Source organism: Perca fluviatilis, chromosome 1 (assembly GCF_010015445.1).
Source record: "Perca fluviatilis chromosome 1, GENO_Pfluv_1.0, whole genome shotgun sequence".
Lineage (NCBI taxonomy): Eukaryota > Metazoa > Chordata > Actinopteri > Perciformes > Percidae > Perca > Perca fluviatilis.
The window spans coordinates 30205696-30232186 of NC_053112.1; the positions used below are offsets into that span (position 1 = coordinate 30205696).

General features: G+C 39.4%; 1 protein-coding gene across 1 annotated transcript in view; it reads right to left on the reverse strand.

The window, feature by feature from the left end:
- Nucleotides 1-805: 805 nt before the first annotated feature.
- Nucleotides 806-26491, reverse strand: part of papss1 (3'-phosphoadenosine 5'-phosphosulfate synthase 1) — a 45128-nt gene continuing 19442 nt past the window's right edge. The window contains exons 12-13 of the mRNA XM_039799495.1: nucleotides 7183-7412; nucleotides 806-2733 (exon numbers count right to left, since the gene is read on the reverse strand). Of these exons, the coding sequence (XP_039655429.1) occupies nucleotides 2595-2733; nucleotides 7183-7412 (369 nt within the window). The 3' untranslated portion in view covers nucleotides 806-2594. The remainder of the gene's footprint in view (nucleotides 2734-7182; nucleotides 7413-26491) is intronic.

The window sequence follows — 26491 nt, forward strand, 5'->3', positions numbered from 1 at the left end:
TAAGGATGCACATAGTAACAGACTCCTGCATTAACCAGAGAGCATCTGATCTCCTCCAGATAGTTTAAAGAACAACAAAAACCATAAAGGCAACCTCTCCAAACTTATTTCATCATTTTCTGTATGAAAATCAGCTCTTCTTTTGAAATTGTCTGAGGACCCAGCTTGATTACCATTTAAGATTGAACAAAATCTGGTGAAAGGTACAACAAATTGTTGCTGGTAGATCTCTTCATTACATCTTGGAGTTGGATTCGAGGAAGTATCCAGGGTATTTCTGACAGAGCCACTCTTCTCGTCTGGATTTAACCCTGTATGTTCCACTTTCGCTGCATCTGGGAGCCAGCTGTAGCGCTTTGTATACAGTGTGCGAGTGTGTCTGAGCCTGATTGGGGTCACTAGAGGGTCTGTCTCATTCAATATGCAGCTGATTGAACAACTGGGAGGTCACAAAAGTTCCAACAGCCAGGGCCTACGAAATTGTAGAAATTATATTTGAAGAGTGCGCTGTTCATGACATGTAGATGACAAAATGCACTTGAAACAAATTAGTCACAAAGACATGAAGGGGTTTAGACCTATTAAGTTCTTACAAGTTGAGGACATCTCATCAATGTAAGTTAGTTTCTAAATACATGAAATCTTAGTGCTGTCATTTAAGATCAAGTGGAATCGTTTAAGAATATGTAATGTATTTAAAAAAATCTTTGGTGTGCTGCAAAAGAAAAAAAGAAGAAAAAATACGCATACTGTGCACGGTTTGTAATAAACACAAAGATTACAGAAAGGAAAAGTAAACAAATTGTTCTTTTGCTAAAAATGGTTTATTGAACAAGGAAGATTACAAATCTGATCCCTTAATGGTAACCATCAACCATCTGATTATACAGACCAACTCTTAAAAATGAATTAGCACATGGAAAATATTAGCAACCCATGGCAGAAAAAAATACAAATGAAAATGTAACAAAATATCAGGACTGTTGAGAGACAAGTTTAAAACACCAAAACTACATGCACAACACAGTTAAAAATAGAACGTTGTAATGTTAGGACAGAATAAATAGACTAAATATGACAAAAGTTTTTTTAGGGAGTTTAGGAAGGTTGGTTTAGAAAGGTTAGGGTTGCATATCCCATTAAAAATATTTTTAAAGGAGACCTATTATATTCTGTTTTCAGGGTCATAAGTGTATGTTTAGTTTCTACAAGAACATATTTAAATGCTTTAATGTTCACACTATTTTTCCTCATGCTGCTGCACCTGTTTTCACCCTCTGTCTAAGACGCTCTGTTGGAGCGCCTGTCTCTTTAAGTCCCCCTACCGAAAAAGCCCAGTCTGCTCGGATTGGTCAGCGTTTCGGGGTTTCTGCATCTGTGTTCTGCTCTCGCTGTCTCTGTAGTATATAGCAGGACTTTATACTGTGAAAAATCACAAACAAAGGCTTCTAAGACAAATACTACACAACTAGACTTGTGATCTAATATTAGGGAGGATTTAACATCGGCAGCCAAGATTACAGCTTTCCCTGGCGTTAGCATGTAGCTACATGTAGTTAGCAGTTAACTGAGTATAGCAGCAATTTATACCATCAAAAATCACATATAAGGGCTTCTAAACCAAAAACTACGCAACTGGACATGTTCGAGCAGTAATGTGGTCCAAAATTGGGGAGAAAATAATATCTACAACTAAGATTACAGGTTTCCCTGAAGTTAGCATGTAGCAGTGCATGTAATGTAAACACTGCACAAACAGTAGAAAAAACTGTTGAAACCAGTGTTCAGAACAGTGTGAAATCAGAGATTTTGGCTCAAAGGGATTTCTTTTAAAATAGGTTTACCTCCGCTTTGGCCACGTTTAATGTGAACATCCCAGCACTGTAACATTATAGATACGAAAGAAAATATAGAAAAGTATAATAGGTCTCCTTTAATATGTGTGTGTGTGTGTGTGTGTGTGTGTGTGTGTGTGTGTGTGTGTGTGTGTGTGTGTGTGTGTGTGTGTGTGTGTGTGTGTGTGTCCTAATTCAAACAAGACTTGTGAATTCAATTTCTGAAGACCAAGGCACTCGCCTTTCACATCAAATACACCACATTTTGCCACTTGCAAACATACAGTACAAAGTAACTTTGTGGTTTTCAGTAGTGAGTTTAGTAAACTCTAGCAAGTGCAGTTTTTAATTTGGACATCATGATTACTCAACACTCAACCCCACCAATTAAAGTACTGGTCAACAGTACTTTCCATACAGGTCATTACGAGTCTTGATCTTTGAATTTTTAACACTTTTGTAACCGATCATCAGAATATACGGTTATAAAGTTAGTGAGAAACACAAACATCTATTTTAAAGAAAGTTTTTGTTTGTTCTCTTGAAAAAACAATTCATTAGTATACTGACCTCACCTACTTTATTTCACAATCAGAGTGAGTTTAGTTAAATAAAGTACATACATTTAAAAGACTTGAGTGTGAAAGTGACACAGACAGAAGCCAGAGCGTGGTTTTTGACAGTAGATGAGTGGTCCCCACATTAATCCTGTTAAACATCACTGTGTTTTCTAGGTTTGTTTCATCTGAGGCTCTGCCTTTAAGCCTTCTCCAGTGACTTATAGTATTCCTTCAGCACAGCCCAAGCCTTCGGGGCCATGAAGCCGCCAGGAGGATTTTCTCCCTCGCGAGCCATCTTACGCATACGTGTGCCTGAGATGAAATCGTAATCTTGATGACTGCAATTTCAGAGAGAGAGAAACATATTTCAAAATATTTATTTATAACATATTTCAATCAATGAAAAGATGCTTATCAACAGTACAGAAAATGTGAGCCAACAGTTACTGCCTGTTGCTTTGGAATTAAGTGTAGGAGACTTTTTTTCTTTTCAAAGTCTGAAAACTAAAAATAAGCTCTTTTAACATTATACATCCAACTAGGAATGTCCTGATCAAGGTGTTTTAACCTAAATATTCATTACACATGTATCTGACACATTGAAATAACAGCTATAGATTTAAAGTTACATTTTTTGGTATGAATAGAAGTTTAACTGGGAGAAAAGAAAGAGAGTCCTGAAACCCTCCCGGTTGTACGGTAGTGTTACAGAGTGGAGCTTCTTCCCACCCACAAGTGATCTTTGGTCGAGTACAGACTGCAGAGAGCAAACAAACCTGTCAATTAATTAGCAACAGCCCAGGTGTCGTAAAGGAGAGCAGCGCTGCATCACTAGCAGGCTGTGAAACCGTAAAATACAGTCAAGGTTACTTTAAAGTGCTCATATTATGCTTTTTGGCTTTTTCCCCTTTCCTTTATTGTGTTATATATCTTTTTTTATCTTATTTATCTTTTATGCACGTTATAGGTTTACAAAGTGAAAAAGCCCAAAGTCCACCACAAAGGGAATTACCATCTCCAACAGTAGTCCAGCCTTTACTTCCGTGACAAACGTGCGTCACTTTGTAACACATATTATAATGTATAATAATTATAATCGCCTAGCTGCTAGCATGGCACTCCCTCATACTCTGCTTCTGACTGGCTAGTAGTCCTTACCTAGGCACTGCACATGTGTGACTCCCAATAAAGATTGAACATAAGTGTGATGCCTCACTGTAGCTAAAACAGAGAGCTCAACACACAGGGTGAAAAGAGGAGCTGCAGCAATGTCCAGTACAACATAAAAATATGGTGTTTTTTGAAAATGAAATCATGTAAACCTATTCTGATATAACCTCTAAATACAATTATGAACCTGAAAATGAACATAATATGAGCACTTTAAAATATGCCCAGATCGGCGCTGGTGGTGTGGGAGATCTGGGTTTGATTCCCACTGCGATACATCAACCAATGTGTCCCTGAGCAAGACACTTAACCCCTAGTTGCTCCAGAGGCGTGTGACCTCTGACATATATAGCAATTGCTTTGGATAAAAGTGTCAGCTAAATGACATGTAATGTAATGATACCGATACCTAAGATCAGCTTGGGAGATCTCTACATCCTACCCAGTGAAATGAGACATGATGACTGTTTGTGTGTGAGAATATTTATATCACTCAACTCTACATTTCATATGCTGACCATTTCAGGCAGCTGCTTTATTAGTAATTTCTCACAAATCACTCTGTGGTTGGAAAGATACTGTGACAATCCAGTAAGCACCAGCACACCACTGCAATGATGATGGTTGTAAAGTAAGGCCAGTGCAGCTGACCCTTAACATTTATGAGTTCTTCAAGTTTATTGTTAGAATAGATGTATAGTTTACTTTATATGCCTGTGTTTAAGTTACTATATGGGTGTTGACTACACATTGTTGTCTGCCACAGATTCCTTTTTGTTACTACTGCTACAAGCTGCCAAAGTCAGACTTTTTTAATCCCACACGCAGAGGCTTCAAGTAAAACACATGCAATATGTGTTAAGTCAAGATTCCGGTTTGTTCTTTTAAAATACCTGGCTTAAATTTTGTTTTTTTATATTTAGAAACAGAATGTTTTAACATTTCTGGTGGACAGAACTCTACAGTTGGTGATACGAACAATAGCAAACATCTTAGACAACAATCAATTTACCATGAAGAAACAAATTATAACAGGAGAGCTTTTGGTTTCCCCTAAACTCACTGGTGCTCTTAAAAAGAGCTATATTTTTAAAATATAGACCACATCTATTATAGTTTATGTTATATTTTTAAACGATCCACTTAAGTGCCAGAAATTCAAATATGCCACACCCTACCCATAGATTAAGGAATGTTTTTCCTTTCTAAAATCTATTTCCTAATGTGAAAGAAAACAACCAAAATTGCTATTCAATGAATAAATGAAACCCTGTCTGCGGGTTAAACTACAATTATCGGGGCACCCCATGTAGGCAGAGTCCTTGGCAGCAGCCCGGGTTCGAATCAGACCTGCGCCTGGGAAACATGTGCATACAGACAACCCAAAAACATAATGCCTTCAGCCACGGCTGTCGCCGGCGTGGAGGTTTAAAAACCTGTATCATCACTTTCGACTAGGCAGCGTCATGTCTCTTCTTTCGTTTCAACTTTCTGTTATGGTGTGGAGTGGAGGGGGCAAGGAGAGCATGATTTACAAAAACAAAAATGTCCGTCTTCTGGACCCCACAGCCCGTTGATTTGAAGCCTGGCATCACCACACAGCCAGTGTACGGCACCGTCATTCATGAGTTAAAATTAGTACCGGCGTATATATATACCGAAGTATCGGTTCTCGTGACATCCCTAGATATGAACAACTTTGTTTGAAGCGAGCAGCCAAGGACAGTCTTCATCTTAGACCAGTGTTGAGCAGTGTACTAGCACAAGTTCATCACATCTTCACTAGTCATGCCGTTAAATTACTGTCAGGGATAATCAAGACAGTTTTAGACATCTTGTTAGCAGACATTTACAATTATCTCCACTGAGCTAACATTCAGAGAGGGTACTGCTGTTTATGAAGTCACATTTCTAATTGCTATCACATGACAGAGCACAGTGAGAAGCTGTAAAGAAGACCTAGCAGTTCACATGGCGTGAGGTAAAAGAGCTCTAGGCAAATTCTTCCGAGAACATTTTTATACAGTGTCAAATTTGAAACAGCTTGCTGTGATCTGAGCCATTACACTTTGGAGGAGGATGGAGGGGTATTGCTGGTGATAAGGATAAGCATCCATATTCCTTCTGAAATTTGGCAAGGCACTGTCAGCGTGCATGAGAGAATGGAATGCCATAAATCTCACAGTGTAATGACTACAGACTTTGGAAATCCAGTAACCATCTTGCATCCCTCTCTCTAGCTTTAGCCTTGATATGATATCAAACCATTGGATCAATGACATTCTATTAAAATATATATATAGTATTTTACTGGAGGGAGTGATTTACTGATTTTACATGACATTTGGAAATGTGTTTAGAAGTTCATTGAAGGCCAGTGAGGTGACTTGCCATGTTTTGATACAAGGGCAAAGCATATTATATACTTGCATATAGTTTTTATTTCCCCTCGAGCCTGTACAAATTGTTATAGTATAGTTTGCCTTCAATTGTGACATATGTAAAAAAAAAATTAAAATAAAAAGTAAAGTGCATATATTTATAGTTTTGTCTTATGTTCTTTTTTTCTTATTTATATTCTGGATTTCTTCAATCCTATTTTTCACATTAGTTTTAATGTCTATACCACGCTGCGTTTAACTACAAATTTACTTGTGAATAACAAATAAAAGCTTTGAATCCTTGAATTTAAAACTGATGACAACTAGCCATTTTATTTCTTCTTTACTTTAGTCAATAATTTAGACTGACAGTTACGGGTATTGTTACAGAATATAACCTCATGAAGAAAAGTCTTGATCAGCCCTCCCTCCCATTCAAGATTCATGATAAATAAACTTTTTATCACAATGTGAATTAAGGTGACCGTCAATCAGTAACAGAGATTTGACAGAGAACTGGGGAAAGCAGGAAACCATTTCTTTTCTTCGCACTTGGTCATGTCATCATTTCAAAGTGAAGGAAAGCTAAAAAAAATGGCCGGTTATATTTTAAAGCATACTATTTTTAGCAGCACTAAAAGTACTAGATGTTCCCGATCAACAGTTCGGTTTGAACTCAACGTCATAAATATGCATCATGGAAAACAAAGCAAATCTTTTGATTAGTTTGGCCATGTTTAGTTTTATCATCCCAAGCCAAACATAGTTAAGTGTAAATAGTTGCATAACTTGACTGTGGAGGCTGCATCAAATCCGGTACAAGAGGCAGTGAGATTGCAGGATTTTTGTTAGTCATCACGTGCAATGTTCATACACAGACTTTAATTAATGGCAGGTCTCTGTAATTTTTGAGCAACATCAAAGCCTGTACTAATCCACAAAACCCTCTAACTGAATAAGAAAGAAAAACAATTCGTGGTATTCTTGGCTTGGCATTTGAGTGTAGATAGAAGAGAAGAAGGAAAGAAAATGGATGAAAGTGTTTTTGTTTTTTTTAAGAAGACAAGCCTAATGAGTAATTCATTTGGTGAATGTACTTTCTGTTTAGGCTGCTGGTTCTAAATCTACAAATAAGCGGTTTAATTTAGTGCGAGTGAGCACTGGGGCTTCAGACTTTTTTGTATTCCATGACACTAATAAACTTAAAGACTATGGGAAACAAGTACAAGTACTCACTTTTTGGGGTCATAAAAGTCCATTGCTTTTTTGACCTTGTTGTAAGCGGCGACCTTAAAGGGTACAATCTCCAGAGTGATGAGGCCTGGAGCCATGGTGAGGACCTTGGCGCCATGAGTGGGCTCGTACAGGTCCTTTCCTGTGTCAGGGTGGGGCATGCCTGCAGGGTCACGGCCCACAATGTAGAAATTGGCTCCAGCCACCATTCGAGCTCTGCAATGCCACTGAACCTGTGGAGGACAAGGATACAAGAAAGAAAAACTAAAAAATACCGTTGGCAAAAGTGTGGAATTTATGTATTCTTTTGTACGGCTACAAAGAGAAACTAAAACTGCAAGCAGTTATTATGGGGTCCAAGCATTGACATATATATAATGGACCAACAGATCCCGTTGCTCTGGACGGAGACCAGTGAAGGCTATTAGAAGCACTTTTCCGGTGATCACTTGCTTTACTGCGCAGCCTCCAAAAGAGAGAGACAACGTAAATGTGACGTGAGCAACGTGTCTGAAAGTTGTAAGTCTTCTGGTAGCTGTGCCAAGAGAAATCTCAATCTTACAGAGACAGAGAGCGTAGGTATATGTAAGGAGATAACATGGGCACAGGCTAATTATTGCTAACTAAAATGCTAGTTAACATCAGTAATTAAACCTAAACAGTTCATGTAAGTCCAAACTGCCTGCGAGCTTCTCCTGTACTATACGGCAATTCCTCTACTATGCGACAGTAAGTCACTTGGTTATGACACAATCGATAGTCTATTTTTACAAAAACGTCTGCTTCGGAGCCATAACGTGAGGTACAAGGTAATGGAGCCTTTTATACATTGTCGTGTTTCTTTAGAAATGACCAATGGACAAATAGAGTCTTTAAACACTTCAGATGTAAAGTTATCCGCTGTCAAAGTGATGTCAAAGTGGCAGTCAATGGAATGCTAACGGCAGGTGATCACTTAGCATCAAAATGGCGCCATAGGAGCTACGCATTCCACACGCTCGCTTACCCCCTTGGGTCCAAGCCTCCCGGTGCCAGTCGCCCCCGGTGACCCGGGGAGCACGCGAAAGCGGAACGGTGGGGAGGCAAACATCGGTAAATATGGAGAGGTGTGAGCCGCGAGGTCTGTGGTACATTGCCGTTGCAAATATCCCATTAACATTGATAGAGTAAAAGGGCCAAAACTGGTCACCTTGACTATAGCGCCACCTAAAGGTTGATCTTCGCTAAATTTGGCAGAAACACATTATTTTTAGTGGCTACTTGGCTGTGGGTGCTACAATATTTCATCTAAAAGATTGTGTATGTTAAAAGTGTATAAGATTAGCTGAAAACTTAAAATATAATGCCAGTTATAAATAAACATCTACCTTTACCATTTTCTTTTTAGTAGACCTAAGCTACCTCCACGAGTTCAGCCAGCCAGCCTCCAACAGCATATTCGCATTCACTATAAACCCTGATAATTTCTGTTTCTCGTTATCAATAACTGCTAAATCTCCACATTACTCCTTCAGAGGCAGTTTCATTCTTTGAGTAGTTTTGGGCGGGCAGACTAAGGGTAGCCTATATGTAGGGCTGCAGCTATCGATTCTTTTTGTAATCGATTAATCTAGCACTTTATCGATCGATTAATCGGATAATTTCTTTTTTTAAACAACCCAAACTAGGGAAAAAAGCAACATTTTCGGAAAAAGCAACATTTGTATTGCCTACATTGCTTACAATATCATCTCTCAAAAAACTAAACATATTAAGTGCATTTAAGTGCCATATTACATTGTTTTTAAAGATTTGTTTTTCAAATGATATCAACCTCAAACTAAGGCATACATTAAACATACACAAACATTACATTAAGTTTCAGAACTGCAAGTTTCAACCTGAGACTGATCTGTATACAGTAGGCCTATATGTAAATATTAGTTATACTCAACCTATTCATTTATATATTTGATTATAATGTCACACAGCTCCGTTACAGTTATGCTATTAGATCGTTGATCAGCTGTTTCTCCGGAGAGAGAGAGAGAGAGAGAGAGAGAGAGAGAGAGAGAGAGAGAAATGCGCAACAATCAGCTGTTTTTCCGAAGGGATAGTCAACGCGTCAGCTCTTTAGATCAGATCGTGGTCACCATTACCTATTTTCTTGTCTTTGATTTTGGTAGTTGTTGTGTTTGGTGTAGTTTCATCGTCCATACGACTGTGATTTACTTTTGTCGGGTCCTCTTCGTGGAATGGATGATTAAGTTAGACTCCATGTTTTCTGTTGAGATGCTAAAGCACTGACGTTGTGCTATTATCGTGGTAAGCTAGTTTGATTTTGCAGTAGACATACTGTACAGAGTTTTAGTTTGAACTGATTCCAAACTTTGGACACTTTCTGTCGTTTTCAGCAGCAGACTGAGCCGCATCTGTGCGACAGTAATAATGCTCCGTGCGGAAACACCGTCCGTCAGCGATACAACGTTGGTAACATTGATTTAACGAAGCTTCGAGGCAGTCATTTTGCATCGAGGATTTTTTGTAATCGAATTATTCGAGTTATTCGAGGAATCGTTTCAGCCCTACCTATATGTTGTTTGTAATAATGTAAACAAGGTCAGAACAGTAACACCAAGCCTGGAGCAGAGCCTAGCTCTCTAAACCTCCCATTCAGAATTCAGAAAATAAATTCACCAGCCTTCAATCTGCTCTCAATAATTTGCGCTGTAGCTTTCCAATTATCCTAAGTGAGTGATTTAAAGATTCCCCGCTACACAGCTACGCACAGTCACACAAAGAGGTTTGTGTATGGCAAGGAATCACTTAACAGAGTGCCTCAAGACAACTGCAAATCCCCTTTCCTGCCATTTCTCACTCTCAAATGTGCAGACACCAAGAAAAAAATAAAAGTCCTGCTCTCTGTGACTGTTGTTATTTCTCAGGGCTGCAATCAAATCAAAGTGTTGTTCCCTGTCAGTTTTTTTTAAAAAGAATCCTTGAGCATGTAACTGCAAATACAATATTCTTGATAACCATTACCTCAGTTGGCCCAGCATACATCATGGGTGAAGGAAAAATAGCCACGATGGTAGAGTCTGGGATTCGGGCCCTCCTCCAGCACAGCGCATGCTGCTTCATTCGCCAGGGCAGCGGCACATCATCGTCCTTGGTCCAACCTCCCAGTGGGTGGAGCAGCAGAACAGGCCGGCGGTAGCCTCGCTCGATGAGGCGCTTGTGGGTATCCTGCATCAGAAGAGCATGGCCGTTGTGGACTGGGTTGCGAAGCTGAAAGGCAAATACAGCATCTAAATAGAGAGAAAGGAGGGTGAAAAGGGTCTGTTAAACACATCTGTACAAAACAAACAAAAGGCCACAATGTACCCAGAGATAATTAAGCAGCTCAGTGCCCAACCACTGAAACCACATACAGTGAGGGACTGAATCACACCAAAGCTTTCTCTCCCATGAATTCTTTCTATGTTTCTTTCTCAAAGACTAAACAAAGAATAACAGCATTGAAGTGAGTCGACTACACCCAGCGTGTCCTCTCCTTATTAGGAAAAATAGGTAACAGTTTATAAATATTGTGACACTACTGTCTCTCTAAGTCCTTGGATTAATATCTCGTCACCGTTTTAATTTAGTTCCGTCGTTAAAATAAACAAGAACCAACAGAACTTGAACCCATACCTGCATTCATTTCTTTAAACTTCTGTTTGAGCTCAGTGGGTGTCAGTCGGTCGATCGAGTTCGTCGTTCCAGTAGATCCTGTCCAGAACCTGCAGGTCTCCCCAACCAGCCAGTCCCCACTTTCCATCACCATCTGAAATAGGAGTCACAATGATCATGACAGGGAACACAACTAAAACATGATCCAGACTTAAGACTCTGTGGTCCATAAATGCTTCACTGCGCTGGAACCAGGCCAGCAGGAATTCTAATAAAGCTCCCAAGTTATTACCCAGTCGCAACAGGGCCACACCAGCATAACTCAAAGTCTCCGTGCGGGTTAAACAGTCAACAAAACTCTGGCATGCCCACTCTTCTGCACTTTTCCATGTGTCTACTACCTTAAATTCAATAACAGAAGAGACAAAATCAGATTGAATTCCAATATAAAACCTGGTGATGAGCCTTTATATGACCACATTGGAGAGATTAATCCAACAATGCCACAGAAGTACTAAGGATTCAGGCAAAGGCTGCTATTGTTTCAGGCAATAGCTTTCGCCGCTGCCTGGCGTGTGGGATTATGACACTGTAGCTAGAGTTACTGAAAAGAGTGGGCTGTGCGCGATGTTAATGTGATACAAAGTGACAATTCTTTACAGGCTCTGTAATAAAACAAGCACAGCTCCAGCACCAATATAGAGAGAACTCAAACAAAGGCCACAAATGAAACATGAAGTGTGTAAGCATTGCGAAAAAGACTTTTGGAAGTTGATAAAAAAAGATGTCACTTATTTCATTTCACATGTAATTTGTCATGGGAAAAATCCCTCTTTGAAATCCATACTTTACAAACAGACTGCATTCAGTTTGATCTGGAAAGCAATACATAAAAATCAGAAAGTTGTCAGCTGTAGGAGTGTCTACGTGATGTGGTCGATATCAACTTGGCTTTGTTGTGAGACGTTTTGAGGATGGTGTCGTGATTTGGTTTCCACACTCCAATTAATTCAATCTGTCCACTGCTGGCCTGAGAAGAGTCATTGAAAGATGCTTAACATTCTTATTCTTTGGAGCGATCAACAGCAAAGACAAGTCGCAATTTATTTTCCCAACATAAGTGAATGGAAAATATAATGCCTGCGTGGATATATCAAAGGAGAAGAGATCTACACAACGGACACATGTGCTCTGTTTAATCGTTATAAAGTGCCCCAGGACTTCACATGTGAAAAGGGCCCTTGCCAAATAAACACACTACACCATGGTTTCCGATGAAGGGGGCTCCTGTCTGACAGACAGGTAAACAGGAAAAAGTGGATTAACTACATGTAATATAGAGCAGGCCGTTTTTAGTCAGAAAGAGATGGGGTAACACTTATGCACACACACACACACACACACTAATGAGTGACACCTTAATCACGACAAGCTGAGCACACATGTTCAGCTGTGACAGGTTAGAGTAGATAAAGAATGACAGTTGTGGAAATACAGAGTTAAAAGCCAGCTGAGGCATCAGGTGTTGATACTAGAGAGTTAAAGTAACAATTTATGAAACTGGCAGCCTTCTGCATCCTAAAACACATTACCAAGCCAGATTTAATCATGAACAAGGTGAGACAAAAAAACAAAATCTGCTAAGATGAAGGTCTAGCTGAGAAGCAGGTCTGGTGCTCGAGTTGATCTAGAATAGAAGAGAATAGGGCTTTACAAAAAATGAGCCAATGAGTACAGTAAGTCTGACCTCATGGGGTAAAATCACTAAATACCATATAGGTTATTATCAGTCTTGCACCTTTGCCAATATACAAGAGGCCAGCCAACTGCATTAATCTTGAAAACAATGGAATTTAAAATTAGCCAGACAGACAAGCAACTTTTAAAAGTGACCTTGCACTCCCGTCCACGCGGGCGGATTTATAAAAGTCAATCTGACATCTGTCTTTGTCTGCACGCCAGACTGTACTGTTCTGTTTTTTTCCAGCTACAAGCCAGTGCGACTTTCCGCAGGGGTCGCGCAGGATCATTTCAGGACGTTATCTACGCCACCCGAGTCTACCTGAGCCCCAGAGCAGTCGATAGGAGACAGATGGAAACAATTCCCGGCTATATTTGGAGAAGGGTTGGGTGAGCGGAAGGTGGAAGCTGGCAGGGATTCGACGGTCTGTTGAGCTGAGCAGTACGATCTACCGTACGTTTGGTGGAGGCTGAGTTAGACTCAGCATCCAAATATAACACCTACAAAATGAGAGTGGACCAAAAGATCAAGTGATTATGGCGTCCTGACAGAATGTGAGAAGAGCTCCACTCCACCACCTATTCAGTCTTTCCATCAGCAATGTGAAGAGGTCAACTTCGGATCTGTCTTCCATCAGTGCCGAAGCAAAGCGAGGCAGTTTGCTTTTCGCATGCAGTGTGTTTATCACATAGCACACTGAGACACAATACTGCTTCGGTATTTAGCTTATAATGTAAATTCAGTTTTCAGCTAATTAAATGTACCTTGATGTAGGGGTGGTCTTTGCAGGTGGTGCCCCACTGGCGAGCACATCGCTCTTCTTTGCGGTGTTCATAAAACTCGGGGTTGCGAAGGATGGCCACTCGTCTGCCCTCGTAGACCAAGGCCATAGCTGTCACGCATAAACGCGCTCTTTATCTGCAGTAGAGACCGGCAGCACCACAGACGCGGACAGGTTGATGACGCCACCTAGGACAATGGAAAATGAAGAACATTTTGTGGGTGAAAGACATATTTATGCAGAGAGAACACACATTATATTAGGGCTTCAATTAACTATTGTCATTATGAAGTAATATGCTGGTCATTTGCTTAAATAATCAATTAACCATTTTGTCTAAAAAGAAAAAATGTCAGAAGATAGTAATTATTACTTCACAAAGCCCAAGTTGACATACAGTATTTAAATTGCTTGTTTTGTCTGACCAACAGTCCAAAACCCAAAGAAATTCAGTTTCCCATCAAATATATTTCAGGGATATCAGGCCATATAAATACAATCCATTTACTATGACAACATTATGTGTCAAAGCCTCTCATTTTGGAAGCAAAAAAAAAAAATATAAAACAAAAAAAATATATTTATACTTTATACTTGCATTAGTATTGCCGATCAACAAATTAAGAATTGTTTCAGCTCTAAAATACATAGAAGTGGCGCTACTACTACATTATATTATCCAGTAAGTTAAAATCCTAAGAGAATGTCTTCTCAGATTTTCTTTTTTATTCTGTTGTTTTACTGTAACCTTGTATAAAAACCCTGGCATCTGGTCAGAGAGAATTCTACAGCTTTTTGTGAACTCCTGTCTCCACTGCGCAGTGATTAAAACTCATCTGAACCACCCACTGAATTGGACCTGAGAGAACTTTTTCTGCACTATGGAGCAATGTTTTTACGAGTGGGCCCCCCTTTCATCTGTATCATGCTTGTACACAAGCGTGCAATGCAATACACAGTCCCGCACCATTTTCAAGCTGTTCCACTGATCAGCACTTGGCGGCGATAACACACCAACAAGTAAAGCAGACTTCTGCCAAGCTAGCAAACATTCGCACAGTTAAAAATTTTTTTTTTTTTAAAAATCAGCTTTGCAAAAGTTGAATGAAGGAAATGCATTCAACGTGATTGTTAGACCTTGAAGGTTAACTACCGTTTTTTTTCTTCAACTTGGACCCTATTTTCCTATGTTTTTGTGTCTAAGTGACTGTATTAAGCGAGATCGCTGCAGTCGGCAGCGGCGAAACACGCTACAATGTAAGTTAATAAGGCAATTGTGCAGCTTGTATTTATTTTCACAAAAGTGTTCGTTTTGCCACTGACAGGATCAGATTAATATTCTAAGTGTCTGACAACATTATGGAAAGGATTTCTAAGGAGGTCGACCTTTACCTTAAAAGAGTAAGATCCTTTTTTTAAACATCCACGAAATTGTGTTCGCTAAAGCCACCAGACTCAGATGTAAATAAACAGTAATTTTAGCATCGTAAAATACACTTCATTCAAAGTCAACAAAAACTAAATAAAACTATGAAGACGTTTGGGGTCATCTTTCTACTTTTCCAACCATCACAACTCTAGTTGTGGTTGAAATAAACACATTTTACACAGTTTACCAATTTACATGTGAAAATATGTTGGCTCTGTACACGCTATACAGTGTTTTTTTGTTATTTATTTATTTTTTTTTTTTTTAAATGGAGTCTGGTGGGTTTAGCGCTACCCGACCTCAGAGGGGTTTCTGGTTAAACAGAACCGTCTCGAAGAGATTTTAAAAGGTCTCTCTCTGTTGGAATCCTTTCCATAATGTTGTCAGACACTTAGAATAATAATCAGAGCCTTTTAGTAGCAAAAAACAGCACTTTTAGCGGACAAAACTGACGCTGAACATTTGCCCCATAGGGTTACATTGTTGCTGCCAGTTACGGCATTCACACTTAAAACTGGACCAATTTCAAAGATTGCTGTTCCTAGCAGTCACTTACACACAAAAACATAGGAAAACAGGGTCCACAAAAACGGTAGTTACCCTTTAAAAACAAAAACTATGTGTTTTAGTGGGAAACACTGAATCTAAACAAAACTTTTGTTGGTTTACAAGAAAACTCCACAGGGCACCTTTAATATCGGATAACAATCCAAGAAAAACAATTAAAAGGTTAAAACATTTAAAAGGTTAGTATACTCAAGAAAACAGCTCAACTATTCTGATCAAGTTTCCATTCTGTACCCCTTCAGGCTAAATGTGGGATATACAGCTAAACCACAGGCTACAGTGAGTCTTCAAGGCTGCAATTTAAGAAGCTAGAGGAGAAAAATCCCCTCTTAAGCTAAGCTGGAGCTTGACCCTTTCTCGTTCCATGATTTGAGCTGTGCAGTGACAGCGTTCTGTTGCAGGGTTCATTTTGCCATCCAGGTTGATGAAAATGTTTGGACCGACACGCTTTTCACATCACATCACAGATCAAATGCAGTGGAAAGAGGGAGGGACGCCAACTGTTGCGCCCCACCTCCCCAGGACCCTCTTCTCGCCCCCTCTGTCACAGTGTAGAGCTTACAGCTGGTTTTAATAAAACACACGCTCAAGACTGCCAAATGTCCGAGTGAGAGAGACACAAGCTTGGATTTGGGTCTGTTTATTTTTGCAGACTATTTGATTAGTCAAACATGCAGCTTTCTGCTTCCCAACCAGTTTTAGTGTTATAGTTTGGGCAATCAATCCTTTCACTGTCAAATCCCTGGAAGGAAGTGAAAATGGACAAATGGTGGTGTGTGGTGTCAATCAATACAGAAGCCTCTTCCTCTGGGTCCCTCTCCCTCCGGACAAACAGGAAAAGTGGAATCAGGACTTTTTACATCGATATATATTTTTTCCCCCTGGTTTGTCCGGACAGCTTGGTTTCACAGGCTAGGTATCTTGCTTTCAGGAAAGAACGTAAATCAAGTTGTAAGAAATTGATGGCTTTATGCTTCAGTGACGACAGCAGATCTAATATATACCTGTCAAAATCTCAAAATGAAATACAGGCTATGTTAACTTTTAATTTATTTTATGTATTTTTTCTTTTTACTGTGTGTGTAGCAAAGTATTTGGCATCACGCACACAACTGAGGTTTGAGTGGTCATATGGGCAATAAAACTAAATTGACTTTTTCTTGGAATTTCAAACAATACATGAGAAATTGCAGTAATTACATCAAGAGACTCTACACCCCTAATGATATCGTTTTTCTGAAAAGTGCCAAAAAAGTAAGGCATCCCTGAGACGTAGGTGCAACTGGACTGATTACTTCATCAACATGATATACAACATCATCATTCTTACAATTCTGCATCTAAATAATTTCCAAGTTTATCAATGTGTCATTCAGCCACCTAGCCAAGCTTTACATCCATGCTGTATGAATAACAATGGAGCACTTCTTCAGCATGTGCCCGCCAAGATAAAAACTAATTTAAACCATCCAACAGTACAAAATCTGCTTCTGCGGTTTGCAGGGACACATGCAGGGAGTATTTGTTAATCTAATTTAACACTCCATTTAATCAGAGTGCTCAATTTGTATTGGAGTAAAGTAAAAAAATGTAAGGAGGAACCGAAAGCTACAGCTGAAAGAACCGTGAGGTTCATCAGACAAAAATAATACAAAACTCCCACAGTTCATAAGTGTCTAATGATAGACACTTAAGGGGTAAACTGAAAGGACAGGTTAACTGAGAGCATATTGTGATGCTCACAGTGCTCAATTTCTAGTATATGTAGGTATAGTATGGGTGATAGAAATGTGTGCAGAAGAAAGCCAGACACTATTTCTGTCAGCAATCCCTTTTTTGTGAGTGCTCATCTCCATCTAGTGCCTTTCTCAAGTATAGCAATACTGAATTGTAAAATTTTATATAAAAATGCTATTTTCCTTAAAAAAATAAATGACATCTTACCATCCAGCAGGCAGTCAAAATGAAGACACTGCAAATACTCTCTCTCTCTCATAAAGCCATTCAGAGGGAGTGGCCCAGCCTTCAGCCAGCACCGCACCCACTGCATGTCCACCTGACATGATCACACACACACACACAGTCACATACAATGGGTAACGTGTTGACCAGCAACTTATTATATGCAGTTGAAATCAAAATTGATAGGTAAATCATGCATCGTTGTATAGATAAATGACTAACAACTGCTCTATTACAGTACATAGTTATTTGGCTTCATTTATTTATTAAGATTGATCTAAATCAAAAGAAAACCAGAAGCACCTTTCCAATCTGTACAGCAGGCAGAGTCTCTGCATCAGCCTTAGCCAGGTCAGTTTATTCTCCTGAACGTACAGCTCTTTCACTTCATAAGGGCGCATCAACAGGAACTATATCCTGCAGAAAATAATGTGAAATTAATTATGAATAAAACATCCTGCATAAGCACACCAAATTCACTCTGATAAAGGTTTACTATTCACGAAACAAATATTAACATGATACAGTGTAGATGCAGTCACATAACATTCATTCAAACAGGAGGCTTCTCTGCCCCCTTTTGGCCAATAGAGGAATGATGACACAGTTTTATGTATCAAGTCTGAACTTCCAGCCTCTAAGCGGTCTGGGATGCTCGCACATCGCATATTCTTTAAAGGGGACATAGCCAATAAAACAGCAACTGATTCAAACCATGACACACATATTTTAAGCATGTCAAAGCAGGATATATCTTCCCCTCACCCTCTCTTGGAAGCAGGTCAATGAGCTGCTGTATGCGCACTTACTTCAGACTAGCTTGGACGTGCTCCTGGCTTCTCGCCTCGCCGGCTCGTTTCGGTGCATAAGAAACCTAATAAAAAAGAGAATTATATTCACATTCTTTATTTTCTATATAAATTATTCAAAACCTAATCGACATAAAAAGATTTCCATTATTGAATAGATGTAAAATCACTGTACACAGCATCTGTAAACCTTAACTGTTGAAATACCCTTTAAGTCAGTACCACAATCATGATTAATAAGTTTTTTTCTCCATATTATTATATGAAGAATTACGACATGAGTGGGTTTAGCAGAGCCAGAAGTAGCAATTGATTAGAAAACAGTGACATAAGCTACAATAAATGTTTGTTAGCGATTTAAGGTGGCTTCAGAAGGCAAATCATAGGGGTGTACCACAAGGCGAGATTGGTGCCACAGCAAGGTACTTTGAGTCTAAAGCAGTGTCACCAGGATGGATGTCTTTTAGCCTGGCTAGATCGCGGGATTAACTTTTGCTGCCGGCTAACCTGAGCCAAATTAGTTTGCGTTCGAGTTTTGGCTTGAAATCGGCATTAAAAGCTCCTTTCATCAACTCCTTTGGAAATAGCATTGCTCTAGTCAATATTCAATCTATGAAGCGATACAGATTCTAAGCTGAGGGAATAGATTATACATGAAAAAATGTTGAGCATTAATTTTGCCACTAAAGCGTAGCCGTGCAGTTACAGTCGCTTACTGTATGTATGTATTTTAGCCACAGGAACCTATATCAGTTATGCAGAAAAACTGAGCAAGAACAGAGTTTTATTTTATGTGTAAGGTTGTTGTTACTCTCAGTGAACTACTGAATACGTTTGTAGTGTACTTTAGCGTTTTTCACTATATTATTAATCAGTTATTTCCACCAAAGTATAACGTTTAAATCTGCTGCATCAAGTTTTAAGTTGGTCCAGAGCTGTAGCATTAGCAGCTGCCACGTTAGAAACAACATTAGAGAGGGCATTGAGAGTGCATTGAGTGCTGAAATAAATACAGATTACATTCACTTAGGATTTTTACACAATAGTAATTTTCTGCCAGCTTATTTGCAGCAACAGTGTTTTCTTTTGCTGTGATATTTTTTTCATATTCTTCATAGCGCCCGATCCAGTCAATTTAGTGCAGTATAAAGGTCAAATGACCCTCTGAGAAGCCCTTTTTTGGGAACGTGCACAGAGCCTGAAGAAGAAAGACTGGATTAACAGAGCCAGTTGATAACTATGGTCATGGTACCCATTATCTTACCCCCTCCTCCTGCTTATCTGTTTTTAATGTGATATATGTGCTGGTTTTTACTGTAAAGTGTCTTTGAGTACCATGAAAAGCACTATATAAATAAAATGTATTATTATTATTGTTTATTATTATTATTATTATTATTATTATTATTATTATTATAATTATATGACATACAACTCAGGAAATTGGGTTCCGAGATCTCTCCAAAGAACAACAGGCTGCACCACAATGTGATAAGAAACATTGTGGACAGTGGAGCCCCTAAAGGTAAAAGAGATCGAGAGGCTTGTGACCCGGGGAGCTCGTCTGTTCAATCCCCAGACTGACCCTCATTACCACCACTGGGCGTGCCTTTGAGCAAGGCCCATAACCTTAACCTTAACGCTCCAGTGGAGCTGCTCAGTGGCCAGCAGAGCACAGTGTGCACTGGGAAGCTTCCAGGTATGAATGTGTAACTGTGTGAATGTGATCAAGGCATTCCTGCAAAGCGAGTGAACCTTCCCTAAATAAATAAAAGGTCAAGAGACTGGGAATATGGTATAATTACATGTGACATACAACCACAGAAGTCACATAGATGAAAATGTAAATGCATTGTAGATCTGCCCCTCTGTTTTCGGCTTATCAACAAAGTGTCATATGGAAAGAACAATTTGACTAAGTTTCTCTCTCTGATGTCACTGTAACTCCAAGTATGAACCCTAACTTAATCACATAACAGATACATTAATCCAGGCATTGGATCTACTGATGCACTGGAAATAAACAGCATTAAACCATACTCCACCTCTTATCTCCCCCGCTCTGGCTCTCTTGTACAGCCCCTTCCGTCCCTCTGCTCACAGAACATACCAGTGGAGTCGTCCACAAACACTTCAAAAGGCAGCCCTGCTGCCTCATGGATCTTCCTGGCATTGAGGCGATCCTGATAAACAATAACCAAATACACAGTGAGGCACTAACAAGATTTAGTTAAAGAGTTAGTAAAAGATAGAATGTTATTAAGGCTCCTCCCGGGTTTGGTTTTTACCAAAAAAATGTTTGTTTTTCTGCTGCAAGTGGACACCATTCATCGCTAGAGTACTAGGGCTGTCAATGACTATTCTAAATTTGAAAACACATTCTGATTGTAAAATATAATATATATATATAAAAATTCAATTTTGAAGAAAAAAGCAGCACTACTGCAGCCATATACCTCCATAGCGTTCTCACATGGGCCTGGGCCCCTGCTCCTAAGCGACGTTCAGCAGATTCCTACAAAGTCTGTGTACTGTTCAACTGAGCCCAATTGAATGAAATGTTGATGACATTTTCCTATGATGCGGCTGGCGCAAAACCGGAAGAAAACAAACATCCGAAGGTAAAGAAGAAGGGTAATTTACACAAAGATGCCAACGAAAATGTAGAGCTGGAGAGAAAAGAGTTCGGGAACTTCTGCCGGTAGGGGCCGACCCTGAACTCGTCAGACATCTTCCTGCCTCCTGCAGCTCTAGAGAGAGAGAGAGAGGTCACGGTCTTTAAATTAAAGTTTGTACAGTATGCGACACGGTTTTATTTGTTTATAATTTAATGTAGGTATAAAGAGACCTTTAAAAGACACTTTTATGTCGAAATAAATATTTCTATACAAATAGCTATGTCTCCCTTGGTTTGCCCTCTTGTGGACATTAATGCCAAAGATATTATAATATATTCAAACCTCTAGGAAAAACTAATATGCTTCTAATCATGCACCTGTCCTTAGTTGTAAAGAGAAGAAAAACATTTAGTTTTTTTTTTTTTTTTTTTTATTGTATATTCTTTAATTAGAATTTACATTAATAAATTAAAAAAATTTAAATAATACCTCCAGAGAGTAAGCCCTGTATGTTAAAGAAATCACTGCAGGAACATATAAAAGCTCTACTTTTTATTCCAAATCTGTCAAAAAATCTGCCAAATCATCAATTTCAGCAGAATAATGACATGATCAGTAACCCAGGATCTATAAGTAATCCGAAAATAGATCAAAACTGTTCACAAAGGGCCACAATTCAATCAAATATTGTTCAATAACAAAATGTAATAGAGTATCAGTGAGGGTCCAGCCACATTTTATCCCTGTGGCCATTTGTTTCTCTCATTCAACCTCTGATGCTTTCTTTGGAGAGTCACTCACCCTGCTGTAGGGAGAGATGAAGCTGGCGATGCAGACCAGCCCAGCATCAGCAAAAGCGCCGGGCCACCTCAGCAATGCGTCTTATGTTCTCTTCACGGTCCTCTGGGCTGAAGCCTAGGTTTTTGTTCAGCCCCTGGCGGATATTGTCCCCATCCAGTGTGTAACAGGGGATACCATGACACACCAGATACTCCTCCAGAGCCATGCTAACTGTAGTCTTCCCTGCACCAGACAAACCTTGGCACAGAAGAAAACAGCAGCATTACGACACAGCTATGAGTAATATACAGGTGCAGAAAGGACACCTTGATAATAGCACAACCTACCACTCAGCCAAACGGTGCATCCTCTGAACCCTCCTCTTGTGCCCACAACCTGCCCACGCTTGTTTCGGCTGACATGATGAGCTTGATAGGTGACATTAGTTGCACGTTGCATTCCCTGAAATTATACAGTTTTACTGCCAATTCAGTCCACTTGAAACCAATTAATACAAGTTTATTTAAAGAAACTCCAAATTAAAAGATAGAAGGTTAACATGAACAGAGTGACTTTAAAATGTGGCTTCTCCGATATCTGTAGTGTACTGTTCTATATTATAAAGAAAGCTTGGAACATGTATGTAGAGCTGAAAATAATAACATTAAGTTCACCATCACATATGCCTGTGAATAGGCTTCAAATCCTAACTTTTGAGAATGCTGGCCTTTTCTTTGGGTTAAACAACTAATTATTTAGGCTCTGTGTGTTTGTCTGGCGTTACCGTTTGTGTTGTTTTATGTATGCATGTTACATTTGTTAAGATTAATTCCTTAATGAATGTAACGTTAAATACTGCAGTTCAGAGTTAGCATTACAGTGTTAAGTTACTTAGAATCATCAAACAGGAATTTGTGCTCGCAGCAGTAGGTTACCTGGCAAAAGCAAACAGTATTTTGTTGACACTGATGCTGGGACTAGCTACCAAAGGTAATGTAATCACAGCTTCAAATAACATTAATATGCCCTTTATTAGCAGTTAACTGGTTAGCGTTAGCCACTTTGTACTTACCGGTAAAGTTAGACAGAAATTGGCAGATTCGCAAGATTCGCGGGTTTCGCGGTTCAATAAATCATAAAAGCCAAGAAGCGTGTTACTTACACAATAGGCAGCTCTATCTAACCGTAGGAAGGTAGACAACAAGCTACAACCGGTTTTTATCGCGAAAGTACCCGTCTACATATGTGAATGAATACGCAATGTACCCCCGGTGAGCGCCCGCGTTTCAGCTTTCACGCGTCTAGGGACCGTCTACAAGAGTGCAAAACCGAAAGTGGATACAAAGATGAAGAATTCAACAGCTTCACTGTTATTGAGCATAGCTCTTCCAAAATCACTCTACACATCTAGGGCCTCCCTCTGAACGACTACACTGACTATTTTTTGGAAATATGGCTCCAGCCTATTTTTAATGAATTTGTATTGGGAAATAATTCAATACCGTCAATGCTATTGAGTCTAAAAGCTCTTCCAAAATCACTCCCACATATCTAGGGCCTCCTTACTAACATACTACACATTATGTTTGGGAAAGCAGGCCAACTTATCCACTATATTTTTTTTGGGGATAACATCAAATAGCTTCACTGTTATTGGGGCTAGTGCTTCCAAATTTACTCCCACACATCTAAGGGGCTCTTTACTAACATACTACACCATCTTATGTTGGTATAGCTGGCTTTGTCTATTTTTAAAGGATTTTTATTGTAGAGAAAATGCAATACCTTCACTGTTATTGAGCCTAGTGCTTCCAAATTTACTCCACACATCTGGGGGCTCCTTACCAACATACTACACCATCTTATGTTGGTATAGCAGGCCCTATCTATTTTAAAGGATTTTTATTGTAGAAAAATGCAATAGCTTCACTGTTATTGGGCCTATAGCTTCCAAATTTACTCACACACATCTGGGGGTCCTTACCAACATAGTACACCATCTTATGTTGGTATAGCGGCTAGCTTGTCTATTTTTAAAGGATTTTTATTGGGGATAACATCCAATAGCTTCACTGTTATTGAGCCTAGTGCTTCCAAATTTACTCCCATACATCTAGGGGGCTCCTTACCAACATACTACACCATCTTATGTTGGTATAGCGAGGCCCTGTCTATTTTAAAGGATTTTTTATTGTAGAAAAATGCAATAGCTTCACTGTTATTGGGCCTAGTGCTTCCAAATTTACTCCACACATCTGGGGGTCCTTACCAACATACTACACCATCTTATGTTGGTATAGCTGGCTTTGTCTATTTTTAAAGGATTTTTTATTGGGGATAACATCCAATAGCTTCACTGTTATTGAGCCTAGGTGCTTCCAAATTTACTCCCACACATCTGGGGGCTCCTTACCAACATACTACACCACCTTATGTTGGTATAGCAGCCTCAGTCTATTTTAAAGGATTTTTATAGTTGTTGAAAAATGCAATGTAAGCTTCACTGTTATTGGGCCTAGTGCTTCCAAATTTACTCCACACATCTGGGGGCTCCTTACCAACATACTACACCATATTATGTTGGGTATAGCTGGGCTCTGTATATTTTAAAGGATTTTTTATTGTAGAAAAATACAATAGCTTCACTGTTATTGGGCCTATAGCTTCCAAATTTAATCCACACATCTGGGGGTCCTTACCAACATAGTAACACCATGCGTATGTTGGTATAGCTAGCTTTGTCTATTTTTAAGGATTTTTTATTGGGGATAACATCCAATAGCTTCACTGTTATTGAGCCTAGTGCTTCCAAAGTTTACTCCACACATCTGGGGGTCCTTACCAACATACTACACCATCTTATGTTGGGTATAGCTGGCTTTGTCTATTTTTAAAGGATTTTTATTGGGGATAACATCCAATAGCTTCACTGTTATTGAGCCTAGTGCTTCAATCGGTTACTCCAACACATCTGGGGGCTCCTTACCAACATACTACACCATCTTATGTTGGTATAGCAGCTCTCAGTCTATTTTAAAGGATTTTTTATGAGTTGAAAATGCAATAGCTTCACTGTTATTGGGCCCTAAGTGCTTCCAAATTTACTCCACACATCTGGGGGCTCCTTACCAACATACTACACCATATTATGTGTTGGTAATAGCAGGCTCTGTATATTTTTAAAGGATTTTTATTGTAGAAAAATGCAATAGCTTCACTGTTATTGGGCCTATAGCTTCCAAATTTACTCCACACATCTAGGGGCTCCTTACCAACATACTACACCATCTTATGTTGGTATAGCTGGCTTTGTCTATTTTTAAAGGATTTTTATTGGGGATAACATCCAATAGCTTCACTGTTATTGAGCCTAGTGCTTCCAAATTTTACTCCCACACATCTGGGGGGTCCTTACCAACATACTACACCATCTTATGTTGGTATAGCTGGCTTTTGTCTATTTTTAAAGGATTTTTATTGGGGATAACATCCAATAGCTTCACTGTTATTGAGCCTAGTGCTTCCAAATTTACTCCACACATCTGGGGGGCTCCTTACCAACATACTACACCATCTTATGTTGGTAATTAGCAGCCTCAGTCTATTTTAAAGGATTTTTATAGTTGAAAAATGCAATAGCTTCACTTGTTATTGGGCCTAGTGCTTCCCAAATTTACTCCAACACATCTGGGGGCTCCTTACCAACATACTACACCATATTATGTTGGTATAGCAGGCTCTGTATATTTTTAAAGGATTTTTATTGTAGAAAAATGCAATAGCTTCACTGTTATTGGGCCTATAGCTGCCAAATTTACTCCCACACATCTGGGGGTCCTTACCAACATAATGTACCATCGTATGTTGGTATAGCTGGCTTTGTCTATTTTTTTAAAGGATTTTTTGGGGGGATAACATCCAATAGCTTCACTGTTATTGAGCCTAAGTGGCTTCCAGATTTACTCCACACATCTGGGGGCTCCTTACCAACATACTACACCATATTATGTTGGTATAGCAGGCTTCTGTATATTTTTAAAGGATTTTTTATAGTTGAAAAATGCAATAGCTTCACTGTTATTGGGCCATAGTGCTTCCAAATTTACTCACACACATCTGGGGGCTCCTTACCAACATACTACACCTTTTAGGTGGTAGTATTTTAACTAACAGGAATATTGAACACCCCACCCCTCAAAATCCATTGATGTGTTTTTTTGTGTGATAAGATGATGCTTCCCAATAACAGTGAAGCTATTGCGTTTTCTCAATAAATATCCTTCTGGGAGCCTATATACTAACATCAAGATGGTGTGGTATGTGACCAGAGAAACTTCCAAATGTGAACTAAGTGGAAGCAGACCACAATAACCAGTGAGGCTAATTTTTCAACTGAAATCCTTTATGAACAAAGCTCAATACCTAACATAAGATTGAGGCCAATAGAGGTATGATGGGAGCCCAGATGTGTCAGGTGGAGCACTGGAGCCAATAACAGTGAAGCATGCGACCCAATGCAGCAGACAGGGGCCTGCTATACCAATGGATGGTGTGAGTATGGTGTGGGGCTCCCAGTGGTGGAAACGCAGGCTTTAATAGCCAGTGTGTGCGACCACTACAATAAAATCACTTTAGGGAGACTGCCAGCAGGATGTGCAGTATCATTTGAGTGTGAATGTCAATGAATTAAATTGAACAGGTAATAACCAGTGTGAGAGCTTATTGACCCTCTACAATGAGATCGGCTACTGAAGATACTATGCCAGCATGGATGTGTGTGATAAGAGCCCCCAGGATGATAATTTCAAACTAGACATAGACAATGGCTGGTGAGGGAGGCTGACCCTTTTCAACTATAAAAGTCATTTTAGAAATGAACAAAACCAGCCTGTGTAAGATGAGACTAAATGAGAGCCCCCGAGATTGATGAATGTGGAGCACTAGACAATGAGGCATAATACGTGAAGTGACACC